General features: G+C 41.6%; 2 protein-coding genes across 5 annotated transcripts in view; one reads left to right on the top strand and one right to left on the bottom strand.

Moving 5' to 3' along the window:
- The window catches only part of LOC307257316 (SH3 and PX domain-containing protein 2A-like), a 58,356-nt gene extending 57,923 nt beyond the window's left edge, over window positions 1-433 (bottom strand). For both annotated transcript variants that reach the window (XM_080036506.1, XM_080036507.1), the window contains exon 1: window positions 58-433. In XM_080036506.1, the coding sequence (XP_079892632.1) occupies window positions 58-129 (72 nt within the window). In that variant the 5' untranslated portion in view covers window positions 130-433. The remainder of the gene's footprint in view (window positions 1-57) is intronic.
- A 2,228-nt stretch (window positions 434-2,661) lies between these two features.
- Window positions 2,662-26,334, top strand: slka (STE20-like kinase a). 3 transcript variants are annotated; one of them, XM_080036309.1, is made up of 20 exons: window positions 2,662-3,259; window positions 5,944-6,108; window positions 8,876-8,924; window positions 9,547-9,696; window positions 10,585-10,657; window positions 10,988-11,182; window positions 11,392-11,473; window positions 11,724-11,855; window positions 12,298-12,778; window positions 12,965-13,701; window positions 14,181-14,311; window positions 15,199-15,322; window positions 16,978-17,157; window positions 20,032-20,103; window positions 21,231-21,360; window positions 22,451-22,575; window positions 23,107-23,301; window positions 23,871-23,996; window positions 24,245-24,358; window positions 24,491-26,334. In XM_080036309.1, exons 1-20 carry the CDS (start codon window positions 3,110-3,112, stop codon window positions 24,635-24,637), a joined length of 3,558 nt encoding a protein of 1,185 aa, XP_079892435.1. In that variant the 5' UTR covers window positions 2,662-3,109; the 3' UTR covers window positions 24,638-26,334. The 3 variants fall into 3 exon arrangements, with proteins under 3 accessions (XP_079892435.1, XP_079892434.1, XP_079892436.1); XM_080036308.1 differs by lacking the exon at window positions 20,032-20,103 and adding an exon at window positions 18,637-18,729; XM_080036310.1 differs by lacking the exon at window positions 20,032-20,103.
- Window positions 26,335-26,339: the final 5 nt, after the last annotated feature.

Here is a 26,339-nt window from a genome sequence, read left to right as displayed (position 1 = left end):
CCATAAAAAAGCTACTTTAACAACTTAACAGGAATAAAGAACAAGAAGATAACTTACATAGTGTTTGGAGGGATTCCTTCTCTTCTGCACGTCCACAACATTAACATCAAGGACCGTTCGGAGCTGCATCTTCGCAGACTTAATATAACTTGCACCAACAAATATGATAGGCCTACTAAAACGCTACAAAATGATATGGTCATCCATGCAAACGATATAGTCTACAGTGTCCAAAACCATCAGGAAATTGCCTCGTGAAGATGTTAAAAGCAAAGTTGGTAGAGGGGGAAACAAGTCTCTCTCCGCTCTCAGACGTTGTGTGCATCCATGAAATGATGGTATCAGGCGGGTTTAGGGGCTTCTGAACTCCTCGTGAAACATGACAACGCAGTAAAACTGGCGTTTAATCGGTCTTCTACGCCCTAAAGAGAGAGGCTGGATTCCCACGGCAAAGTAGCCTACGGACAGAAGGGCAGTGCAAATCAATACGTAGTCCACAGCAGGGCGGTCCCGCTTCTTCAGCTGGTTGGACACACCGCACGCGACCATTTGAAGAAGTGAACTAAGTTTGTTAGTTCTCACGTGTAACACTAAGCCAAGCTTCTACATCGAAAACAGCTGTAAATTTGAGAACATTATGGGGAACCTACATGACTAAAAGCACATTTTATGAAGAGAATATTAGCCTTTTGGTGTCTTCAAATACACGGTCCTTCTTTCCCTTGCAGGCTTAGCTAATCAAAACCATAGGCTAGCCTATATAAAATACAAACTACTTTTGGTAGGCATTTTGTATTTTCAACTTCAAGAAACACAAACAATTATGAAAACAGGACTCTGCTTGACTGAAAATCAGAGCCTATCACTAGTTTACGGTCCACATTGCCATTAGTACAAAGGTACATGGGATTTCCGACAGCACTTAAACTAGACATAGCCTTCTAGATTATTTCCACAGGGGGGCGCAATAGAACAACAAAAAGTAGGCTGTCCTTCATTTCTATAATTAATAATGATAAGAATAATAAGACTAAATGAACACGTGTTGCATTTTACCTTTGTTTGTTTGTTCTCTGGGGGGAAAAGTATAGCCTATTCAGTGAAGTAGGCTACTGTGGTTACAAAAACTAAAACTGTTATATAGCCTAAAGTAGCCTATAGTTTAGAAAATAAAAAGAAACATCATATGTCCGACCTACTGCATTCCCAGCCTATCACTAGGCTTAGTAGGCTATTTCATTACTTTGAATTAGATGAACTGACGAGCAGTCTACTCTCCATCTTCTGACTCCATAAAGCATAATATGGACCTGAATGGGGCTAAAACGTAAAATAACTCCCATTTGTTTCCTCTTCATGACCACACATTAAGAAATGGTAGCCCAATTCTACCATTAAAAGAATAAATAAGATGAAAAGAAAGTAAAAAAAATATATTTATCAAATTACTTTTTGACTTATAATTTCAATGTGTTATCCCATATTTGTGACTTTTAATCAAATAATTTGTATCTATAATATTTTTTTATTCTTCATAATCTTAACTTCTTATCATATAATTTCAGCTTTTTACACCATGATTATTAATTTATACATTAATGTTGGCTTTCCCCCTAGATATAATTACTTTTTATCTCAAAATGTTGACTTCTCACAATAATATTTTTTATTTCGTTATCTCAACTTTTTCTGTCATGATTTGACTTTTTGTCTCATAATTTGATTAAATCTGATAATGATTTTAGTCGAAATGATATGACAAAGGCCTACAAATGAGAATGTGATGAATAAAAAAAAGTAGCCAAATTATGAAATGAAATGTCTAAATTATGAGTTAAGTCAACTCAAGCAACGACGAAGTCATAAGATCTAATAATTAGCCTATGACTTTGTCTATTAGGCTCATCATTTCGACATTGTGGGCTATCTCATTCTCATTAAATAGATGATCTCATTTATGCCTGAGGCTATAGGGAAATATTTTGATAATCAATTATTTCCTATTATTTTTTATTATCTTACTGGCGGAAATGGGCTTCCATGCGTGGTATGGGTACAGCCGGGTACACCCAGCGCGTACAGCGGAGGGGCTGAGCCGCTGAGCGCGTCCTGCCGAAGAGATCCAGGAAACTGATACAGCGAGGGAATCATGCGTGTCAAGCTCACCACTGACAGTCCAACTGACGGCGGAAACATTATGTTTGGCCTCCAAAATAAGCCTTTACCACTTTTAGCGGGTCTCTGTAGTTTTCACAACAAAACACCAACCTAGGCTTCTTGCAGGTCATGAAAAAAAATATCTGAGAATGCGTTTTCGTTAAGCAACATAGCCAAGATGTAGCCTAAAGATAGGCTATCGTTTTTTTTTTTTTTACACTTTATAACATTAAGCCTATAACTAGGCCTGGTAGGCGTAAACTCAAACATCAAAGCTAAGATTAGGCTACTCCATTGCCAAGCCTACTCTTACAAAATAGATAGGCCTACACAATGCGGAATAGCCTATTGTCTGTTCTAATTAGTAGAGACATTAAATATTAATTTAAGTGTCAATTGTACGGCGGGGTTTGTAGGCCTCCTGTTTTATTTTGAAAGCCTTTTAGCGGATATCCAAAAGGCTACGTCAGTGAGCTTGACGCAAGCCCGTTAACTTCTGTATGATCAGTCAACATGGCATTTCTCCTTTGACTCTCCGTTTCTTTTAATCGTTATAGTTACGTTTAATGGGATAACAAAACGGGCGGTTCGGTTGTGATGATATTTTTTGGTCGGAAGTTGCTGTGTCATATTCTAAAAAAACAAAACGGAAACGCCACCCTGTGCGGAAGAGCGAACTCTCACAGTACCCCTCACCTCCCCGACCAGCGTCCTGTGAACCCGGCTAGCTTTGATGTGATTATGAAAACCCGCCGTCGAGGGAAGTTATAATTGACATTATCACAGCTGAATGGCTACATTAGCTGACAGTCTGCCTTTTAATCGCCGCATGCTGTTATTTCGATAGCCATTTGAGCTCTCGTCAGGGGGAGGGAACCGCTATATTTTCTTGGCGGAAATAACAGAAGAAGACCGCATCCACAGCAGCACTGTTAGTCCACGTCCGAAAAACATGTCTTTCTTCAATTTTCGGAAGATATTCAAGTTGGGGCCTGACAAGAAGAAGAAGCAGTACGAACATGTACACAGAGACGAGAACCCCGAGGAAATCTGGGAGATCATAGGGGAGCTGGGAGATGGTGCGTTTGGGAAAGTGTTCAAGGTAATGTAGGCTATTACATCCGCCTTGGGGTTTTCTAACCTATTTCGAAAGACACTCTCTTCAACTGTGTTTCATCCATGTACAAGACAATATGTTAACATGACAGCAGTGGTGGGATAATCCTCCTTCAGGCCCATAGGGTTCAGACCACATCTTCTAATCTAGTAGACATGCTTTGACATGTCTCTCATATTGTGCTTTAACTGTTAGCCTACCTTCCTGCTCATCCTGATGATGAAATGTAAAGAAACGTGACCAAGAAGAGTTGTTGTTTATTGACAACTTGAGCTTACCTGGTGAGTGTGTCATCGGGCTTTCCAATTTTGACTTTCAAGCAAGCTAGGGCCTGTTACATTGTCAGGTTGTAAATATGACGTTTTCGTGTCATTGACTTGCACTTGGCCTTATAGTCAAACTGTAGAAATGTTGGTCCTCTGCCACAGAATTAACATGGCCTCACAAATTTCAAACTGGATTGTCTGAGGTTGCTCTGAAACATCATATCAGAGGACACATAGATAGGCTATAACATGATGACATCCTGTGTCACTCCCAGCTTTGGGACTTTGTATATTAAAGCAAGTAGTTTGATAATGCCATGTTGTGCTCTGTGACATGTGTGTGTGTAGTGTTAGTGGTTAACAGTTTGGCAATTGAGGTCAGTCGTCGCTTTGTTTTGCCAACACAAGCTGTGTATAATACAGTGCATGAGTGCCCTACATGCAACGCTAGGCTACAGTATAATGCAAATTTAATGATATAGCCCCAAAACAATGCCTTAGGATGGTGGTTTAACATAAGAGAGTCAGGGTGTCACAGAGGGGAGGTTTCCTTATGCAGTCATTTCTAAGGCTGTAGTTTGTGGTGTTTGGTTGCATTATATCATAAAGTATTCATAGTTTTGCGTCTCCGCCACCTGTAATCTGTGCCTCGCCAGGTTATACAATAATACAGTAAGAACCTCTTTTGAACAACTTTGATGAGAGGGTTGAGGTAGGCTATATAAACTTTTTTTATATAAATAGAACACAGACAATTTTCCGACAAGAAATGTAGGTAGGTTAGTAAAATTGGTTTTGAATGTTTAAATAGCAGCAATCCCTGATGATGATCTTATGTTAGCTCATGTTGTCTTATCCTGGAAACGCTTGTGATCAAAAAATGCAGCTAATAGTCCAGACATTTTAATGAAGTTTCCAAGCCTTAATAGCTGGTTAACTAGCTGTGATTAAAAGACAGAAGACTGTCACACCTCACCAGACAAAAGCTGTAGACAAATATACACTTTTGTGTGTAGGGGTGTGGCTGAGTTGCCTTCATTAGGCCTCATTACAGTCTGCACAGACAACATATTACATCAGTTATTTCACAAGCGTTTGATGGCTGCCTCATTTGGGCGGGGTGACAAAGATTGCCAGCAACGTGTGAATATGCTGTCTTTACTGTGTGGGAGGGAGAAGAGTCTTTTAAACTCACTGACACATCATCAACATAGTTTGTTGTTTTGAATCTGTTTAATTTGTGACGAGGTGTGACTTTTGTTTTGGACTAACCCAACATGCCTAAGTACCGGTATTCCTTCTGTCACAGCCCATCAGTTTGCATACCGAGATTGGCATACCTGTCAGAAATGAAGTCCTTTGGCAAAGTAGTGCCCGTACATTTGATTGAGTGGTGTGAGATTCTGATAGGGGAAATGACAGTCATGTGTTAAAAAAAGTTAACATTTTTTAGCAATGGGCAGGATTGTTCGATTTGTTATTGACGCCAACAAAGTCTGTCATTTAACTCCTCAAAACAGACCAGCTTTAGAACTGACTGTAAAATGTCATGTACTCAATGGCCGAAGGTTACAAACTGCCCTTCATGAACTAAATTATCTCTGCCTTCTCCATCATGGAGCTAATCTGAATGTGTACAAGTCGATCGTCCACCCAGTACAAAGGGAAAGACACAGTGAGTTTGTCATGTCCGAGCTGTGTAAATATAGGGTGTGACACTCATTTGGTCCTAACTCTCCCTCCCTTTTCTTTTTCCCTAACACCCTGAGATTGTGACTCTATCTATAAACATTACGTCCAAAGCTGGCCTTAAAATAACTTCTCCTCTACTTGTTTTTTGGTAATATTTCTGTATAACATTTTGGCGCATGTAGTACCACTGTAGAAGTTTGGCCTCTACCCTAACCACTAAGCAGTAACCCATTGATTGCCACTGTTAGCTTCACAGTTGCCTTGGCAGTAGGTGTGTCATAGTGAAAATAAATCAAAAAGAGGGTGGACAAAAGGCAGATGAAGTGACTGGTGAGCAATCTTTTGTTAGAGTTGGTTAGATAATGGGCTGTACCGTAAATATTTTGATTTCAAATAGGTGCAGCTTTTCCTTTCCCTAGTATTTTTTATTTCAATAGTAAACAGTGTGCTATCATCATGGAGTCTCTTTGAAACGTATTCATAAAGGTGTGAACCTCTGCAAGATTTCTTTAAGCTGCACAAGCCATAGTGCTCCACTGTTTATTGCTCTAGAATAGATTAATAATGGCTTTTGTCTTATGTGTAATTGTTAATGTTGATGAATGTTCTTCCACGACACCCACTCCTCAGCACTGACTGGGCAGTCAGTCATCCAAGCTGATTGTTATTTAGTCCAGCCAGCAATATCTGAAATGCAAATGTTGCTTTCAGGCTCAGAACAAGCAGAATGGGACCCTCGCTGCTGCCAAGGTCATCGATACAAAGACGGAGGATGAACTGGAGGATTATATGGTGGAGATTGAAATTCTGGCCTCCTGTGACCACCATCACATTGTCAAACTGCTGGATGCCTTTTATTTTGAAGGCAAACTTTGGGTGAGTAAGCAAGTGTCTGACTGACAGTTTTATTTTTTCCCTTGTGTGTTGCTGTTGATCTGAAGCCAAGGAGTCACAGAGTCAGCGAACCGTTCACGCATCCAGACACAGCAATGCATCCAAGCCCACTATTATTCGTTATGCTGTTTCTCAACTGACTCAATTTCCATTAAAGGATTATAGCAGTGCATTCATTTCCTGTCACCTACATTTGAATAGTTTAGAACTGATCATGTGTCACAGGGCAGGGCTGTATGTTCAACCACCTGACCTCCCCAAAGTCACAGGTCATAAATCAAGTAAAAAGATATATATATTTAATATTAAAACATTGCTTAAAATGATGCATAGTGTTTAAGAGGTGGATTAATTTTTTGTTTTTTGTTAAGAAAGTTTTTTCTAAACCCATAAAAAAAAATAAAAAAAAGTCCTGCCTCTGAGAGTTGAGTCACATTGAGTTTTTATACATGTTCAGTAGCTCTCATTCTGTGTGCTATAAGAGGCCCCAGAGCAATTAGGTCCTGGCAGGTGGTGTCATGTGACCGCCCCTTGTGGACTGGCCACGTCTATGGGATGATAATGGAGTGGTTTGGGTGGCTGGAGAAAGTGCCTGTGAATAATTCAGAGCTGCATACAGGTTGTCCCTTCGGCCCCCTGTCCTAAAGCAGCATGATGAATGCGTAACTGCTTCCTCTTTGCATCTTGGGACTCTAGTTAATGTATAATGCTTTTCTTGTTTCCCCACAAAAGATTAATCAAGGCAATTGTGTTGCTAAAAAAAAGAGAGGATTTATTGCATGCATGATGCTCAATTTTACCCTCAAATTAGATCAGCAAATTGTAATTTGTGCACATACAGTATCTGTAACACCCAACCCAATGATGAGAATGTAAATCTTCCCATGGCACGATAAATTGTTACGCAGAGCAGATGCAATCCCTTGGCTGTTCCTTTTTGTTAGAGTCTCTGAATAGAGGGTGGTGCTCGGTTGTAGCTTTGATTGATTTTCGTCTCTATATCATCTGATACCACGAGCTGACTGACTGACTGGAAAGAAAGGCCAATACAGATGAAGTGGTGGTCGGCTATATTGCATTACCTTTACAACTGAGGCCTGAAGCTGGTCAGTTTAACATCCCAATGACCATATTAGGAAACAGTGTTATGTTCGCTGTCGCATCACGGAGTTAACTATGAAAATGTGCCCTGTGAAATGGTGAACCCATTTGTTCTCATATTATTTAACAGCAGGTCATTTAGTTTAAGCACGTCACAGGATTTGCTGAAAGCGCCTCTGCTGAGCACTGCATTATTACTCTCAAGAAGTCTGAACTTTAATTGTAGCTTTGACAAGTGAAAGGACATTGTTAAGCTGATTAAATCCTAAGCTTATTTCATCCATACATTTCCTTTAACTTCTAACCTGATATAAACAGCATGGTTATTATCAACTGTCTGATCGCCGTACAACGTCTTGATTTCAAAGAGAGTGTTGCTTTAAAGGGACACTGTAACATTTTAAGTAATTTATCAGCTAAAATCAATATCCTCATTCATAAATATGTCCTCATTGGTGTAAAATCACCTCTGCCAATAATCAGAATTATCCTCCTGAGTGGAGAATTACAAATATTAATATTACATTTTGTACATTGAGCAGGCAGGTCTTATGGAGGAATCCATGTTTTTTGAATGTCATCAGGTGCATTGTTTAGAATTTAGAATTGTCCTTGAAGGCCACTGTAGCTTCTGTTATTATTCAAAAGGGGTGAGGTTACCCAGGGAGCGTTGCGTTCTAGAACTTTCTAGAACTTTCTTGATGATGTCATATTACACAGTGCCCCTTTAAGGCTTTATCTCCTAAATATACCATACTGCTCTTGCTCAGTGCTCATCCAAATGAGGTAATCGTTTTTTCACCAGAATGTATTATGAAACATCCTGGATCATGAGTCACATGTTGACATAGAAACAGTTTGTTTTGAAGAACGGGATGAGAAACCATCAGACCTTATTTGCAGACGTTTGCATTGAGATTCGGTTGATTTAAAGAAACCTTGAGGAGAGGATCCCAGTCACTGTCTCCAGCTTGCAGATACAATCCCCGCTTTTATTCCCACATGGAGTGAATGTAGAGATTTTCCTAAAAATGGAAGAGAAAATAAGTGTTTCTAGAGGATGCTCAGTGTGTCTGCTTCCTGCCTCATTGATTAGGGTCTTGGTATTTCTCCCCAACCTAATCAATAACATTGAATGCTCTGGTGTCTTTCCTATGAAGGTCATGTTGTTCTCCTGCCTGGGATGACACAATATCCTTCCTTTTAAAGAGGCCGCGATTCCGGAGAATGCTTGTTGTCAACATTTCAAACCAGAGTTACCTCTCCGTACTGTGCTTGTGCATTGAAAGAAATCTGGTGTTTAATACACAGTCTAGGCGCTGTACACTGGCATGTTGCTAGCTACGGTGGGTCCCCTTTGTTTACATAGCCTTTGTTTACGTGCCCATTTACAGAACCTAGGCTGTGTATTAACTCCAGATTGTTTTTCAACACACACACGGTATGGACAGGTAGCAGGTGGATGATCATGAGGAGATATTCACTGATTTTGACAAAAAGTGACTTTGACAGCAACGCATTCTCCAGAATCGCTGACCTTTATGCATATGACGTGATGCTATGAGAGGAGCTATACATTTAGGACTGTATTGCGTTACAGCACACTAACTTATTGTTCCACTTTTCTTCTTTTTTTTTGCGCTTGTAGATTCTGATTGAGTTCTGTGCAGGTGGAGCAGTGGATGCCATCATGCTGGGTAAGTCCCTCATTTATTTGAGGAAACACAAAAACAGCAAAGTCTTAAGTTCTGGAGCCTTTTTTTCTTTTGCTCCGTGCCTAGGGTGCCAACTCTTTTTATTCCATCCAGAAGCCTGCTCTCTGTGGGATTTTTTTTTTCTTCCCTCTCCCCAGTTGGAGAGGCCTTTTTTCCAACTGTGTAATTATTCTAGCTCAGATTTCAAGGAGTGGTTCAGTCCACTTCTAATGTGTGTGAAGCTTCTCTCTGTTATGTTAAAGCTTGAAGAAGAAGCACCTCGCCACTTTTTATTACGTGTGAGTTATGACAAATAGGCTACCACACAATTCCCTCCATCATTGGATGTTGTTTTACTCTGCTGTGTGTGGTCTGGTTTGAGTCACCTAGTACACATTTCTTCCCTCCAGATTTGTCCAGTCATAGGCCTACATGCTGACTGGTGTCGGGGCGGGAGTATTGTCCCACAGTTGCTACTGGATACATACCACCATAAGACCATTACATTTGATGCTTATACTGTAAATCCAAGTGGCCCAGTCTGTGTTTGTAAAAGTTCATCACAAAGCAATCTACAATACCCAATACAATATCACTCATGAATTCTCTGCATGTTTATCCACAGAACTGGAGAGGGGTCTGACAGAGCCCCAGATCCGTGTGGTGTGTAGGCAGACCTTGGAGGCCCTGTGTTACCTCCACGAGAACAAGGTCATCCACAGAGACTTGAAAGCCGGAAACATTCTCCTCTCCTTGGATGGAGAGGTGAAACTGGGTAAAATATAACTCTACTCTTTCGCTGCTGCCATCTTAATATTTCAATGAATCAATGTGAAGGATTATTCGGCTAAGCAACCGTTGAGGAGGTACTTGCTTTAGATTTCTACCCAGAACAAAAGCTGGTTCACGTTTGATTTCTCTCTCAGATGAATCTCCTCAGTGGCCACTTTGAATCAACCTGCAGGGCCAAGGCTAATCGGCTTTAAAAGCTAATTAGTAAAGTCAACTGTGGATCCCTTTTGCCATCGGTGCTGTGGCAAACAGATGAGCTATGTGACTTTGGGGATCGTGATGACAAAGTGCACAGCACTAATGTTTACATAGGATACAACTGAAATGAGTCACTCATGTGGCATTAAGTGTTTTCTGTAGCCCCAAAGGATAGAACTGTATTTTTTCCGTACACCACTTATGTACTGGAGTTGGAGATCAAATGAATTGATTGTATAATATTCCAGTATTCATGTTGTTGCTGCGGTAGCATCCATAGCCGCTGGCTCCCTGATGATTCATATTCTGTAGGCAGAGGGTCATGGTGAAGGCTGGCAAACAATAATTACCAACAGGGACTTAATGATATATATCTCCTTTCCTCCAATGTGTACATTAATACCATAAGTAAAAGTGCAAAAAGAGAGTGGGCTGAAATAGTCAACCAGATACAAAGAACTGGACTCTTAAGAGCATTATGAAGAGGAGATTGAGGTTAAGTTGAGAAGGAAGTATCCTGCAATATAACTGTGTGGCTCTAGTTGAAAATTATATGTATGTAATTATATTGTATATTTCCATCCAATTGGATTCATTGTTTAACATTAAGTGTCATTGTAGCCTTTAGTTTGATTGACTGATGAAAAGAATCCTAATTTGTTTCTACTTTCAGCCGACTTTGGGGTGTCTGCTAAAAATACCAAGACGCTACAGAGAAGAGATACTTTCATCGGAACACCGTATTGGTGAGTCATGCACGCTGCATACAAGAAGGCATTCAGCCCTCTCCATTTGATAGTTGTCCTAGTGTGTCCCGCAGCGAAGAGTGATGGTTTTCTATGTTAGGGCACAAAAGCTACCATGAAATGTGGGGTAAAGGAAACTCTTTTCCTTCCTATCTTTCAAATTCCAGGCCGACATTCACACACATATTTTTATATCGTCTTTTTACCCCTTGAAAAATACCTTTCGGGAATAGAAAGATATCAACATGCCTGATTGCAAAAAATTCACTCGCACTCCAAAATCTTCTTCATGCTAATTCCAAAAAACCCACCGGCTTCTAATTTTTGCAGGATGGCTCCGGAGGTGGTGATGTGCGAAACGTTCAAGGACCGTCCGTACGACTACAAGGCCGACATCTGGTCCCTGGGGGTAACCCTGATAGAGCTGGCGCAGATTGAGCCTCCCAACCACGAGATGAATCCTATGAGGGTGCTGCTGAAAATAACCAAGGCCGAGCCGCCCACACTCATGCATCCCTCTCGCTGGTGAGATATTGAGTGAGCCACTGATAACTAGAGAGGTGGCACTGGATTGTTGTTTCCGGATTGGAGATAAAGGATACAAGTTGACTGTTCCAATGTGTGACTGCTTGGATGATTCTAGACGCGAATGGTATTCATTTTATTCCACATAGCAGCACCCAGGGACACACGGGTCAGAAAACTGATTTTCTTTTATTATTTGTTCTCTAAAGGTCAGCGGAATTCAAGGACTTTCTGCGGAAAGCACTTGATAAGAATGTGGACAATAGGTGGGGCCCTGTACAGCTTTTACAGGTGAGCGGCACGGCTGTATTCACCTCCAACTGTTATCTCAGAGTACACCGCCATCTATACAGCCTGCAGTATAACCCAGTTAATGCATACTCACACACTATCAAATCTGATTGTGTCATATTTGAAAGGGTGCCATTTTGGGGTGTTTTGCAATGTGTTCTAATATATGATTCAGCCTCACAGTTTTTGAAGGAAACATATTTTTAATTCATGATTACTGTATGTCTTGTGTCCCTGTCCATCTATGTAGCATCCTTTTGTCAGCAGTGTAACAGACTGCAGACCTCTCAGAGAGCTCATCGCCGAGGCCAAAGCTGAAGTTACAGAGGAGATTATGGAGAGCAAAGAGGAAGAGGAGGAGGAAGAGCCTGATACACCTGTGGTATGTAGTTTTATATGTGACAGTAAAATAGCCTTGTTTCCACTAACCGGTACAGATCGGTTTGATATGGTACAGCTCACAATAATTAGTGTTTCCACTTTCAAAACCAATTTTGGTCACCCTTTCGTCATGGGTACCAAAGTGTCCCAAGAGGGTGGAGCTACACAGTGCAGTCAGTTGATTGGTCATCAGAATCCTCATTTCCGTGCAAGAGATAAACCGATCTAGGCTTACCATTCCGTGCCAAACCATACCGTACCATACCAAACTGTACTGCTCAGCGGAAACGAGGCGTAACATGGATAGTAATTTATTTTAAATGTTTTATGAGCTCTTACATTCTTCTGTATCTCGTCAAAAGATGTTGCTGTTAACTTTTTTCAATCACTTATTGATGCTATTGAACTTAAGTTCATCAAATCTTTTAAATGGTTTACTTCAGGCGGCTCCCGGGCACAAGAGAGCGCCATCGGACGGCAGTGTGGCCAGCTCAGAGGAAGACAAAGTCCCAGCAACCCCCTCCACACTGGAATCTGTTGAAGAAAAGGCAGAGGCCAAGCCAGCTGAGGACCGGACCAGTGATAAGCTTTCCGATGAAGGTCTTGGAACAAGCGAGGTTGACAAGACAGAGGAGGAGAAACTCAACGAGGTGTTTGACGCCATGAATGAAGAAGTGGCCTCACAAGATCCTACAGAGCCCAAAGCGGAAGACGGTCAAGCTGTAGAGATCCCTGCTGACGCTGTAGTATCACAACCAGAAAAACCAGCAGATACCCAAGAACCTCTCCCAGATAGTCACCAAACAGAGGAGGACCAGAAGGAGACGCAAGAAGAGAAAACAGAGGATGAACCTATCAAAGTAATAGAAGAAGAAGTGGTAGAAGAACACTCAGAGGTGAAAGAAGAGGAAGAAAAAGAAGCAGGTACGGAATAATCTTATTTATTACTGCTTTTAATAATGCTCTGTTTTTTAATATATGTATGTTATACATTCATTGAATGTTATGATTGTGTTTGTGTGTGTGGCTCTTCAGGCACAGCACAGCAACATTCCGTTGTACTTCCTGTGCAGTGACAATAAAGTGTATTCTATTCTATTTCATTCTAAGCTTCCGGAGAATCGCAAGAGCAAGCCGAAGATACGCCGGAAAAACCGGAATCCATTTTAGAAGAAGTGGCACAAGCAGCGGCAGCACCAGAAGAAGAAGAAGAAAAAAGCAAAGAACCAAATGGAGAGACGCCTCAACATACAGTGACAGAGGACGTCGCTAATAACGGCACCATTGTAAATACAGACACGGTGAACACAGAATCAAATGTACCTGACATGGACACAAAGTCGAGAGCGGACGAGTCCTCCGATGAGGTTCTGCCGGAGAAGGAGGCAGTAGAAACTCCAGCAGAGGAGAAACCTGCGGGTGAGAGCCCTAAGGAGGCAGAGGAACCACAACAAAACAATCACCCCGCGGAGAAGGTTGAAGTGGAGAAACAGGCGCCAACAGAACCCACCAATGGAGTCAGTGAAGAAGCCAAAGACAGCGCTGGTGATTCAGAACAAGCGCTCCCGTGTAAAGAAGCGCCTGTGAAGGAAGATGAGGAAGAGAAGAAAGCCATACCTGTAGTAGAAGGAGATGAGAGTGCCGCCCAAGACACCGTGTCCGTACCCGAGAGTGAGACGGATTCAGAGAGCAAGACGGAGCAGGGAAGCCCCGCCGTGGTCAAGTCAGACGTGGAGAAGGACTCGGACTCTGGAAGCAGCTCGGCGGCCGACAGCAACAGCCTGGACCTCAATCTGTCCATCTCCAGCTTCCTGTCCAAGAGCAAAGAAGGCTCCATCTCAATGCAGGTAGGAGTGTGTGATCTATGTGCCTCATTTATACGTGCAATCTCGAAGAAATTCGAATATCGTGGAAAAGTCAATTCAAAAAGTGGAACTTTCATATATTATTGATTTGATTACTCAAAGTGAAATATGTCGGACCTTTCTTTTGTTTTTGTTTGATGATAACGGCTTACAAGGTATAAAAAAATCCAGTATCTCAAATTGTTATCGCATATATATTATCAAACCAATCAAAAAAGGGATTTATCATACAGAATTGTCAACTATCTGAAATGTATATTTTTTTCTTGACTCATTACACTTCTATATGTAATGTATTTAGAATATTTGAAAGTTTCACTTTTTGAATTAAATCACGGAATTTTTTTTACTTTTTCATTGATATTATTATTTTTTTAGATGCACATGTACAACCTCAGTCAAATGATCTACGCTGTTTACATCATTTGAGCCCCTTTAAACATCCCCGCTTCATTCTGCAGGAGTCGAGGCGTCAGAAGAAGACGCTGAAGAAGACACGTAAGTTCATGGTGGACGGCGTGGAGGTGAGCGTGACCACATCAAAGATCGTGACGGATAACGACATGAAGAGCGAAGAGTTGAGGTTCCTGAGGTACGTCTGCGTCCAACCTGCTGTAACCATGCTGTCAGTCTAAATATGTGCCGTGGCCTATTAAACACTGCCTGCTCTAAATAGGTCTGTCTCACTTCACAACTCCCACAGCTTTTTAACAAATGCCAGATGGGTCATCTCCCATGGTGATATGCTGCGCTGCGTTACTGTCATCACCTATGTTTCCCTTTTAAAGACACAAGACCTGCTGCTCCCAATGTTTACACTAGTGCAGTCTGACTGTTATATACTGTTAGGTTGTCAGTTGACCCTATGTCAGTAATGCACAGTGGGTTTCCATGGAAACATTTAAGAAATAATGATTCACTAGTGAGAAGTTTAGGGCCATCAAAGACGGAAATACTATATGAATATTTAATGGGAGAGTAGTATTTGTATCATTCTTAAAGGGATGGAGTCAGCTATCAAGGATAATGCTTGTTGTAAAAAATGATTTATTTGTCAAAATCAGTAAATATCTTCTCTTGACACGCACATCTACGTATTGTGTGTACAGATTATTATTTATTTTTTCAGCGCAAACACAGTATGTTCAGGTAGCGGATATAGTGAGATAAATGTACTGATTTTGACAACAAGCATTCTCCAGCATCATTGCCTCCACCTTTTTAAATGCCTAACAAAAATAATGAAACACACCATTTCAGTAATAAAACTGTGTGTGTGTGTGTGTGTGTGTGTGTGTGTGTGTGTGTGTGTGTGTGTGTGTGTGTGTGTGTGTGTGTGTGTGTGTGTGTGTGTGTGTGTGTGTGTGTGTGTGTGTGTGTGTGTGTGTGTGTGTGTGTGTGTGTGTGTGTGTGTGTGTGTGTGTGTGTGTGTGTGTGTGTGTGTGTGTGTGTGTGTGTGTGTGTGTGTGGTTTCCTCAGGCGGCAGGAGTTGCGAGAGCTCCGCCTGCTGCAGAAAGAGGAGCAGAGGGCACAGACGCTGCTGAGCAACAAGCTGCAGCAGCAGAGAGAGCAGATCCACCGGCGCTTTGAACAGGAAACCACTGTGAGTCACTTCATTCACTCCGCCGCTATCTTTTCTTTATCTGGCCAAACCCCTTAAAGGCCCATGTACACCAAAGATTCAGTCTCAGAGTGAGTCGCAGCGGTGTAAACTGACAGGTTTTAGAATGTTGCAGACGGGCTCGTTGCATGTCTCAAGCCGAATCTTTGGTGTAGACGGGCCTTAAACAAGCTTCTCAAACTTGATCTGATTCTGATATAGGGACCTGCATGTACACCATATACAGTAGATGTCACACCATATAGATGTCATTTACAGTTCATTTCTCCTTCCTCTTAATAATTAATAAATCAAATACATTATTAATATTATAATGTTAATACACCTGAGCCAATTCTTTTAGGTGTATATCTATGTTAATGTACTGATATTTGGTCACATAAATACGTATAGTCATCATTGGAGCGCTTAAGTAGCCCAATGGTTACTGCGCATGCCATATAATCGAAACTCGCTGGTTTTGATTCCAGCAAGTGGCCTTTGTCGCGTGTCTTACCCCATCACTTTCCCTGTTTTTCCCTCTCTGCCTCTAAGGGTGTATTCACACATGCCGTGTTTAGTTCGGTTGAAACGAACTCAGATGCACTTCTGCCTTCGGTGCGCATCTTTCAGGCAGGTGTGAATACAGCAATCGCACTCGGGTGCGGACCAAACAAACGCTCCGAGACCCAGCTGAAGAGGTAGTCTCGATGCGTTTCCAAACGCACTCTGCTGCAGTTCGTTTGTGGTGTGAATTTGTTCGGACTCGATCCGACCCAAATGCAGGAGGCACTGTGCCTTTTCTTTCTTTTCTTTTTTAATAAATAGCCGTCAGCTTCACATTATGGGAAAGTGTTGTTGTCACCATTATTAGGAAGATTAGTTGTGGTTTGACCGGGAGCCCAGAACAATATAAATGCTGAATGTGTTCAGCGATCAGATGAAGGAGAGGGGAGCGTCTCTCGCACAGTGCCAACAGGTTCACGCTGCGCAAGAAGTGTGTGTTTTTATTTTGCTTCCCATGTACGGGACCGTCAATACTATCCCCGTGTCAGTTTGGAGCTGAACTGCGCCGACCCAGCTGATACACAGCTTAATCAGCTGAGTGTCAGCTTGAGCCTATTCTTCTCGCGTGACGCGCATCCAGCACCAAAAATACAGTAAAAATGATGTTTCACATCGTAGGCTACAAGCCACATAACGTGGCATTGACATAAGGCTACACATTATGACCATATGAAACAACAATAATTTGATGTTTTTCCTCTTTATTTATAGGTTAGATGTAGGCCCTTTTATTATTTTTAGCCCCATATTATATCAATGATATATATTTCGCAGTTTAAACTTCGTGCTTCCTGTTTCTCTCCACCCCAGAATGTCTGTCCAATGAATGAATGACCTCAGATCACGTGTGGTTTTGCTTCGTAATGCTGGTTCACTTGCAAAAGGGGCAATATGAAAGTGGACCACACCAAACAAAAAAAATCAAAACTCTATTTGGTCTGGACCAAAGCAAGTGCACTAGCGGACTTTCCCAGTGTGAATACACCCTAAGACTATCCAATAAATGTGAGAAAAAAAAATCACCCAAAAAAAATGTTTAGTCATGTTGCTAGGCTGATCCCAGTGTCTGATCCCATTGTGTCCGTGTGCAGGCTAAAAAGCGTCAGTATGACCAAGAGGTGGAGAATCTAGAGAAGAAGCAGAAGCAGACCATTGAGCGACTGGAGCAGGATCACACCAGCCGGCTGCGTGACGAGGCCAAACGCATCAAAGCGGACCAAGACAAGGAGCTCTCTAAGTTCCAAAACATGCTCAAGAACCGCAAGAAAGAGGTACAGTACGCTGGTGCATGGCCGTGTGTGAGTGTCTTCAGTGGGGCTGATTAGTTCCTCCTAACTAGGGGAAAGCTTGGGGTCGTACGCATTTGCATGTCATAGATACGATTGCTGTTTAATGGTGCATGTGTTTAACAGCTTAGCCGGTGGCATACTTGGCTGTGTGGCATATTAGTCCTTTGGGAGTGGAGTGCCTCGCTGTTCTGCCTAGTACTGTATGTGCAAATGATAGCAACAGAGTGCTATCTTTCTGCCTAGATGCTGCTAGCTCCATGCTGTTTATCCATTATTCATATGGCTGGAGGCTACTAGTTGCCTCCTTAGAAAATACTGCGCTGCTGTGCTTGGTCTATTTGTTATTTTTAGAGAACTATTTCATAAAAGTTCATTCTCAGGCTGAGCATAAAACCTGTGTGCTAAGCTTGTTATAAATACATGCTAGGTCTTTATAAGTCTCTCTTTCTGTACTGGGCTTTGCTGGATGTTGTCGGGTGTGCTTGCAGTTAATGTGTTTTGCTATGTGCGGCTTTCACATGGCAATAGAGCCAATTGGCATCCATTGTGCATTATGATGCTTTGATGGTGGTTCTGCTGTTTCGCAATTTTATGCTAGTTGAAAATATAATTGTATCAGGTTGGCTTAAAGCGGTGGCTTCAGTCTTAAGCTACGAACTTTGTTGTCGTTGTCTAGTTGCAAAAAATATAAATTACTGCATATTTCTGCTGTTTGCACTGTTATGTTCTCTATATTCAATGTGTACTGTTATTGTGTATTTAACTAACCATGTCTCTTGTATGAGTGTGTGAGGTGGCTTTGGTCATGGGATGGCCAACATTTAAAGATTTTTCCGAGTGGTGTTGGTGCTCATATTTGGGGGAATAATTAAAGCGTTGCATCAGAGTAACTGACATGGAATCATCTTAAAGACATGTTACTAAAACCTTTAAAGGGAAAAGGAATGATAAGTGTATTTTTTTAGAGCTGGTAGAAACCAACAAGACTTGAACTATTGAATGTTCAGTGAAGTCTTTTTAGCCTTGAGTTTTAGATTGAGAGCGTGTGAGCAGTCCACATGTCAGGGCTGTTAAACATCAGGAGGTCCTCGGATGATTCCAACTCAGTTACTCAAATTTAATTTCTAGAAACAAAATAATCATCCTGATGGCTGTTGGACATAATTGAATGCAAAGTAATACAGGGGAAGCTGTTCCTGAGGCTAACATCTTCTGCTATATGTACCAGTCAAATCTCTCTTTTGACCGAGGTATGACTTGACTCTACTAATCAAACAACTGACTGACTATAGTTTCTAAGACTGTGGAAATTATGCATGGCTGACTTCAAATCAGGTGGTAGCCGGATGCAGTATATCTGTCCTCTCAAAGTGGGCCTTGCATGTCTTCTACTGATGTTGGCTAGCTTTGTTAGACTTTCAGAATACAAAGCATCAACCAGTTTCTGCATACACACTGTAGGCCAAACACGAAGTTGGAATGTCACCCAGACACATGAGAAAAGACCTCATGAAACGCATAAAGGAGGACCTATCGCTCGTTAAGACCGCAGAGGTAAACTATCACCTGCCATCTCTCTCTCTCTCTCCCTCTCTCTGTGAGAGAGTAACATAACATTTTCTCTCTTTTTCTGATTTTCCCTCTATCCCTAAAACCACAAAAAATGCACACAAACAAAGACTTGCTGTGTCTGTAATAGCTGCTCCACATTTGGTATCCAGTGCACTTTAATAACCTTCTGACAGTTTGATTGTCTGAATTGTATTTATGGTTATAATAATAAAATATGTAAATACATTCAACTCCAAGGCTTATATATAACAATGGTGGTATTAAGCCATTATGGGAAATGCCGGACCCGCAGAATTGTTGCAATCAATGGCACAAATGACCTTGATGTATTTACTGATTCAGATTCACTTGATTAGACATCCATAAATGGTGGATAGAGACCTTGATATTGATGAATAGTTCAAGTCATATTTTACACAAAAAAGATTACATACATTTTCTTGGTGTAAAGTGTGAATATTTGCTGTTTTTTCTCTATCCTTTTAAATAGTAAAGTAAATATTTTGGGGATTTTGAATGTTGCCATCATTTGAGAAAATCTTCATGGATACTACTTTTATTCAACATCCCACAATGCAGTTCTTCACCTTTGCTCCTCAGATTACCATGTGGAAATTACAGTTATGTAACCCGTCAGTGGTGATGCAAAATGAGAATAATGACATCCGCTCTTAATTTACTGCTTTGAGCCATGGAGTGCCCTCGAGTGTTCCTCATTTAGGGAAAACATGAATTAATACCAGAGGAGTAACTGCAGACACAGCTTTCAAAGTCCTTTCCAAAACCTTGGTTTCCTCTGCAACTTTCATGAATTAGACATGATTCATGTGGATAAAACAGCAGCTCTCCCAAAACTGCCGGATTAAACCGTAGTGCTGGAATTATGAGCCGCTTTCAAGCATGAGCAGAAAAAGTATTAATAACTAATGAATTTGCTCCCTCCTAACATGTATCCAGAGCTGTGCTGTGCCCTCCTAAATACCGCAAAAAGTCCCTATGCGGGAAAGGGGTATCTCTTACGCAACCTAGGAGGAGTGTGTGTGTGTGTGTGTGTGTGTGTGTGTGTGTGTGTGTGTGTGTGTGTGTGTGTGTGTGTGTGTGTGTGTGTGTGTGTGTGTGTGTGTGTGTGTGTGTGTGTGTGTGTGTGTGTGTGTGTGTGTGTGTGTGTGTGTGTGTGTGTGTGTGTGTGTGTGTGTGTGTGTGTGTGAGCCACCTCAGCCCTACTGTCTGCTCTCTGTCCCTGATCAGGGCGAGTGTGCCGCTGTGTGCTCTCCTCCTTTGCAGGCAGTGGCCCAGGTTATGATACAGTCTTTTCAGTTGTCCTCATGTGCACTCTTCAACGCTCAGATGCAGGATGTAAGTCCTCCCTCCACCCCCCCCAAAACCCTCCCAAATCTCACTCTGTTGTTTCTCTCCATCTCTGGCCCATACTTAGATGTGACAGGGTTAGTTCAGTACACATGTAAGCATGGGCGTGCTGTTGCTGTTTTTGTTGTTATTCTTTTTTGAGTGTTATCCTCACTGTTTTTGTGCAGTGACTCTCTCTCTCTCTCTCTCTCTCTCTTCCTCTGCTGCTACCTAGCCACAGGTGTTCTACATCTAGTCTTTGTATTTTTATATTGTATTTTTTCTTATTGTTTTACATTGTTTGCATCAGGCGAGATTGAGTCCTGTTATCAACATTATCAGTGCCCTCAGGTGGTGTAGTGGTTGATCCCTCTTCTGTCTGGATCCGTGTTCGTCTCCGTCAGCCGAGTGCCTTTTACAGGATGCATGTTAAAGTCACTTGTATTGTGCATAAATGAATTATGGTATCATCATTTAACCATTTTAATTTGGATTGAGCAGCATAATAATAACATCACCCAGGTTGAATTGCCACGGATAAAGTGAATTCTGTGAAATGATATGATCAATTTATGTCTTATCATTAGTTGCATAATAGAAGCACATAACCTACAATTTGCCACCAGCGAGGTATTATTAGACATCCACAGAAGAGATCATAACATCCTTTTAGATTATGGATAAAGATAGACTATTAATTTGAAAACTACTTGCCCATTATGTAACGAGTCATTCTTCATAATGTAGACCAGGCTCCGGATGACAATGTGACCGTCGTCCGTGTCAATGTTGTCTCACATGAAACTGTGAATCTTAACTTTTTTTCTCTCTTTCTCTCTCTTCACCACCATTGTGGATCGTTGCCATCCATGATCCTCTTGAGTGTCTCTCCTGCTGATTGCAGTTGACGATGTGACATCTTGTTGCTGTGTGTTGTTTTGACCTTGAATGTGGAAGCCTTTTTCGACTAGATTATTTATAGAGCCTTGTTTTAAGATGCATTTCTTACCGTGACATTTTTCTCATGCTGTCTCTCTCTCTCTCTCTTTTTACTCTTGGCTGTCCTTCTGCAAGATCCCTCCATTGCTTCCTATGACTGTCCCTCACTGCTTTTCTTCTTCTCCCTGGATCCTCAGGAGCAGGAGTTCCTACAGAAGCAGCAGCAGGAGCTTGACGGAGCGCTGAAGATAATCATCCAGCAGCATAAAGTGGAGATCGCCACCATCGAGAGAGAGTGCCTCAACCACAAGCAGCAGCTGATGAGAGGTAGGAGAATGACTCACTGAACATAGCAAAATACTGTAAGCCCTTTTCAATATAAGTCACATCTTTACATTACTGCAGTCAGTGCTCACCATCTTCTTAAGGTACACTATGTAACTTTGAGTGACAGAGAAGTGAAGATTTTTCTAAGGTTTATTCGCATAACGGATTAAATGAACTTTCCTCACTGGATCCCTGGAACATTGTTTGAAGTAAGAAAAATACCTTAACAGTTACTGTTTCACTGTTGTTGTTTTTGTTGTTGTTGTTGTTGTTGTTGTTGTTAACAGCAGCAGGGCCCACAGTTTTGTTAAGAAAGATATTCTAGTTTTGCGTTTGGTTCCAGGTGCATCAACATCATTTTTTTTTTATTCATGGTGGTGATAGAATTATTCAATTCTAAGAAATACATGTAGATAAAATATGTTGTTCTGATTTCCGGGCCACCTAAGCATATTTCTGTTACCATAACATTGAACAAAACATGCAACTCATTGAAGTCTAAAAGCAACCGACTCGGCTCCAGCATCCTGTGCGAGTTTCAAGTCGCCAAGCTTATTTTCATAACACACACACACGCACACACACACACACACACACACACACACACACACACACACACACACACACACGCACACACACACACACATATACACATATGAAACCAACTGAAAGGTTGAAGAAATTGTCCCTTTTTGATCTACTTTGGATTCACTCTGGGCTCGTGGAGGGAGTGTGTGTCTGCAATGCCAACAGTGTGTAAATAATGAGTGTGACATGACGTTACTGTTTGACAAGACTTGTTTCAGCTTGCTCTACCCGTCTTGTTTGTTTTAGTCATCCTACCCGTCAGCGGCTAACATGCATTTACATGTTTGCTAACTCACACTCTCGCAGCCTTACTAAATGCTTGTGTGTGTGTGTGTGTGTGTGTGTGTGTGTGTGTGTGTGTGTGTGTGTGTGTGTGTGTGTGTGTGTGTGTGTGTGTGTGTGTGTGTGTGTGTGTGTGTGTGTGTGTGTGTGTGTGTGTGTGTGTGTGTGTGTGTGTGTGTGTGTGTGTGTGTGTGTGTGTGTGTGTGTGTGTGTGTTGTAGCTCGAGAGGCAGCCATGTGGGAGTTGGAGGAGCGCCACCTGCAGGAGAAGCACCAGCAGCTGAAGCAGCAGCTGAAGGACCAGTACTTCCTGCAGAGACACCAGCTGCTGAAGAGGCACGAGAAAGTAGGAAATCTACTAATAGAAATATGTACTTTCATTTTTAAAGCCCCTGTTAACCCAACCGAACCCAACTCCACAAAGTCCCCTCTAATTATGTTATTTGGGAAGTAAGTTGCATTATAGTAAGCATCTAAAAAAGAGCTAGGCATTTTTATCCATTCAGATTGAAGATATTGTCATTTAAGTTTGATAACTGTAACATAAATTAGGTTTAGATGAGGCAGGCTATGCTCTGGTTCTCATTACACAATAAGTATTTTGAACCAATCACGGCAGCTCTCTGCCCGAATGTTCTATAAAAACAATGACTGTTGCCATGAAGACCGTTTTGATATTGCCATGTCCACACAGTCCTGACACATGGTCAAGACAGTAAAAAGAGAAGAAGAAATTAACTAAGTTTTATAATATATATGTACATTAAGTATTAATCAGATTTTTGAGACACCCAACTTAGATATCATATAGATTTCCAGAGGCTTTAACAAATTCTGTTGAACTCAAACACTGCTTGTGTGTTTTTATTTTGTATAGGAGATGGAGCAGATGCATCGCTACAACCAGCGCTTGATAGAGGAGATGAAGAACAAGCAGAATCAAGAGCGGGTTCGCCTGCCCAAGATCCAGCGCGGCGAGGCCAAGACCCGCATGGCCATGTTCAAGAAGAGCCTCCGCATCACCGCCACCGCCTCTGTCACCCAGGAGCAGGAGAGAGAGCGGATCAAACAGGTGCCAGCAACACACACAGCAGCAGCAGCACTCACTGTTGTTTCAGCTCGTCACACCGAACACGAAGTGACTGAACGTGCTTGTTTGTTTATTTTTAGCAACACCGTGTCACTCTGGTGTGCACTCACACAGCTAGGATCTGCCCGATACAAACACACACACACACACACATACACACAGTCTCTCTTAAGTATACCAGCCTGCCAACCAGATTTCCTGTCAACCTCTCGCAAGCTTTCACTGGCTCCCATCTTTCTCAAAATGTTTGTTTCCATTTGGTTTTGTTCAGATAAAAGCAATGAGCTTTCATGGCGGAAATCTTACACTTAAAGATGTACTTACCTGCAGTAATCTGTAGTTGTTCAAGTACTGTGTTGTCTGACTCCTTTGCGTTTCACACATTAGTTTTGAATGTACAGTATGAATTTGCAATCTGTGTTGTACATGTTTGAAATGTAGCATTCCATGACCGGGTCCTTAGTTTGTCCTTTCCAAATCACTTTACAGCCTAGCTTAGTGACGTGTTACATATGTGTTGACATGTTTCTGTTGTTGTATCTTGGGTCCAGTTTGCTGTTCAAGAAGAGAAGAGGCAGAAGAACGAGAGGCTCCATCAACACCAGAAACATGAGAACCAGATGAGGGACCTGCAGCTGCAGTGTGACTGTAACATCAGAGAGCTGCAGGAGCTACAGGTGGGGGCCACAACACTCACACACACACACTTCTTTTATGTGTTTCTGTGTTTCAGATCATATTTGAAACACTGAGTTCGCTTTGTCCTCTACGCCGACTTGGGATATTTGCAACAGGAGAATAATCCCTGTATATCATGTATTGAGAATTTTGGACACATGCTGCTAAAGAAATATATAAAATAATGCTTGGTTAAAATACATCAAATAAAAGAGACATAACCGTGTTTACCCACACTGTGTCACAGAATGAGAAATGCCACCTTCTGATTGAACATGAGACCCAGAAGCTGAAGGAGCTGGACGAGGAGCACAGCCAAGAGATCAAGGAGTGGAGAGACAAACTAAGACCCAGGAAGAAGGTATATTTAACATATATTTCATTCCTCCACTTAATATGTCTCGTATGAATTCTCCCCCCCCTCCCTCCACAGTCAAACTGTGTTCAGTATCAGGGCTGTGACTCAGCTGTTTGTATCTGCCGCCCCCTGCAGGCGCTGGAGGAAGAGTTCACGCGGAAGCTGCAGGAGCAAGAAGTCTTCTTCAAGATGAGCGGCGAATCGGAATGCCTTAACCCCACCACCCAGAGTCGAGTGTCCAAATTCTACCCCATCCCTCACCTGCACAACTCCGGTTTATAGCCTTGTGTGTGTGTGTGTGTGTGTGTGTGTGTGTGTGTGTGTGTGTGTGTGTGTGTGTGTGTGTGTGTGTGTGTGTGTGTGTGTGTGTGTGTGTGTGTGTGTGTGTGTGTGTGTGTGTGTGTGTGTGTGTGTGTGTGTGTGTGTGTGTGTGTGTGTGTGTGTGTGTGTGTGTGTGTGTATGTGTGTGTATCTGTGCTACGAGACGGACTCCGATCAAACTTGACACACCGTTTCCCTCACTCAATCAATTTTCTTCCCAGCTTGTTTGGGGTGGGGGGGGGGGATGTCCAATGGATAATATGCACTTTTTTGAGCATGTTCAAATTTTAGAAAGTCTGCAGTAGCTAAGGGCCAATCAAGCTATCTCATGCGCTATTGCAAGTACAGACTGCTACAGAGTGAATGATCTCCAGTGCCTCATGTGTTTTTTTTTTGTTTTTGTTTTTTCTGCATTTCAGCTCCTTCCCCTTGTTGTTCGTCAGCTTGCAGTAAATACAGTGAATGTGTTTTGCACTTGAAAAAAAAAACCTGGTTTGTCATTTCCTGCTCATAAACAAAAGATGTTGGGAAATGTATTTTAATCATTTGGAGTAAGCTGGTGATGTAGCCTCTTACTCTGAGATTATGTTTTGCTGCATGTTAGGTGAAGCAGGTTCACGGGAAATGAGCTGATGAGTCTGTAGTTGTTCGACTTTGTTACGTCTGTGTAGTCTTACGTGGGCAGTGTATAATGTCAGCCGCGTGTCAGCATCATGAAGCTGCAAGTTGAAATTTAAGAGGAATGTACTGTGTTGTAAATGTGGCGTGTGTGTGTGTGTGTGTGTGTGTGCACCTACATATGAAGTTTTATCAGACACCACGAGGAATTCAACTTGTCTTGAGATCAAAGATATTTATCTGTTGCCGTGGCACATAATGTCCTTTGAGTGCTGTACTCCCTGAACGCACATTGTCCGGTTGACTTGTTACACCCTGGAGAGTGACATAAAAATACTTGTTTTTTTCTTTATTAATATATATATAGGAAAAAATCACTTTACTGTTTTCTGGGAGTTAGTTTGAGTGGTGGTATGGATACTAGTATAAACATAATGGAATGTAAAGCTGTTGATTTGCACTGTTTTGCCAAGAAAAAATATGCAGTAGTGAACTGTAAACGTCACCCAAGCTTATTCAAACTCACTCTTAAGCTTGTTTTAACTTTTTTTTTTCCAAATATGCCCTTTAGTATTTTATGACCACATTTAGTTTTCTAAACATGTATTCCTGATGTATCGATGCTGTATTCGCTCCGTTTCCAACGAGCTGCTGCTCTTGTCGAGACGAGTGTTGTACGAAAGGTAAAATGCTGTTTCTCTAGCTGTACGTATCTCAACGTGTGTCGCTGTATTTTTATGAGCAAAAGTAATTGATGGTTCAAAAATGCAAAACCTACTTCAAGATGCCTGATTTGTTTATTTTGCCACTGCACATCATCAACTTATGTAATCATTTCTGGATGCTGAAAATAACCTTTACTAGTGTTTTTTTTTTCATGAATGCTGGATTTTTAGCATTGTTATCGGAGATTGTGTCTTGTGAATTACACCAAACGCCCCATAGATTTCAAATATTTTTTTATTTTAATTTACAGCATTTTTGATTTGTCGATAGGATGTCATCCTACCACAATGAATATTCTTAGTATATGCATTTATGATGT

Source organism: Ammodytes marinus (genome assembly GCF_949987685.1).
Source record: "Ammodytes marinus genome assembly, chromosome: 11".
Classification (NCBI taxonomy): domain Eukaryota; kingdom Metazoa; phylum Chordata; class Actinopteri; order Uranoscopiformes; family Ammodytidae; genus Ammodytes; species Ammodytes marinus.
Note: the sequence above shows the minus strand (reverse complement) of the source record. Positions and strands in the feature narration are given on the sequence as shown.

Excerpts from the sequence above, each read along its gene's own strand:
- slka (XM_080036308.1), top strand. The coding sequence starts at position 3,110 with ATGTCTTTCTTCAATTTTCGGAAGATATTCAAGTTGGGGCCTGACAAG. Across the intron at positions 14,312-15,198 it reads GAAGAGTTGAGGTTCCTGAG|GCGGCAGGAGTTGCGAGAGC; the intron begins GTACGTCTGCGT and ends TGGTTTCCTCAG. Across the intron at positions 22,576-23,106 it reads TGCTGAAGAGGCACGAGAAA|GAGATGGAGCAGATGCATCG; the intron begins GTAGGAAATCTA and ends TATTTTGTATAG.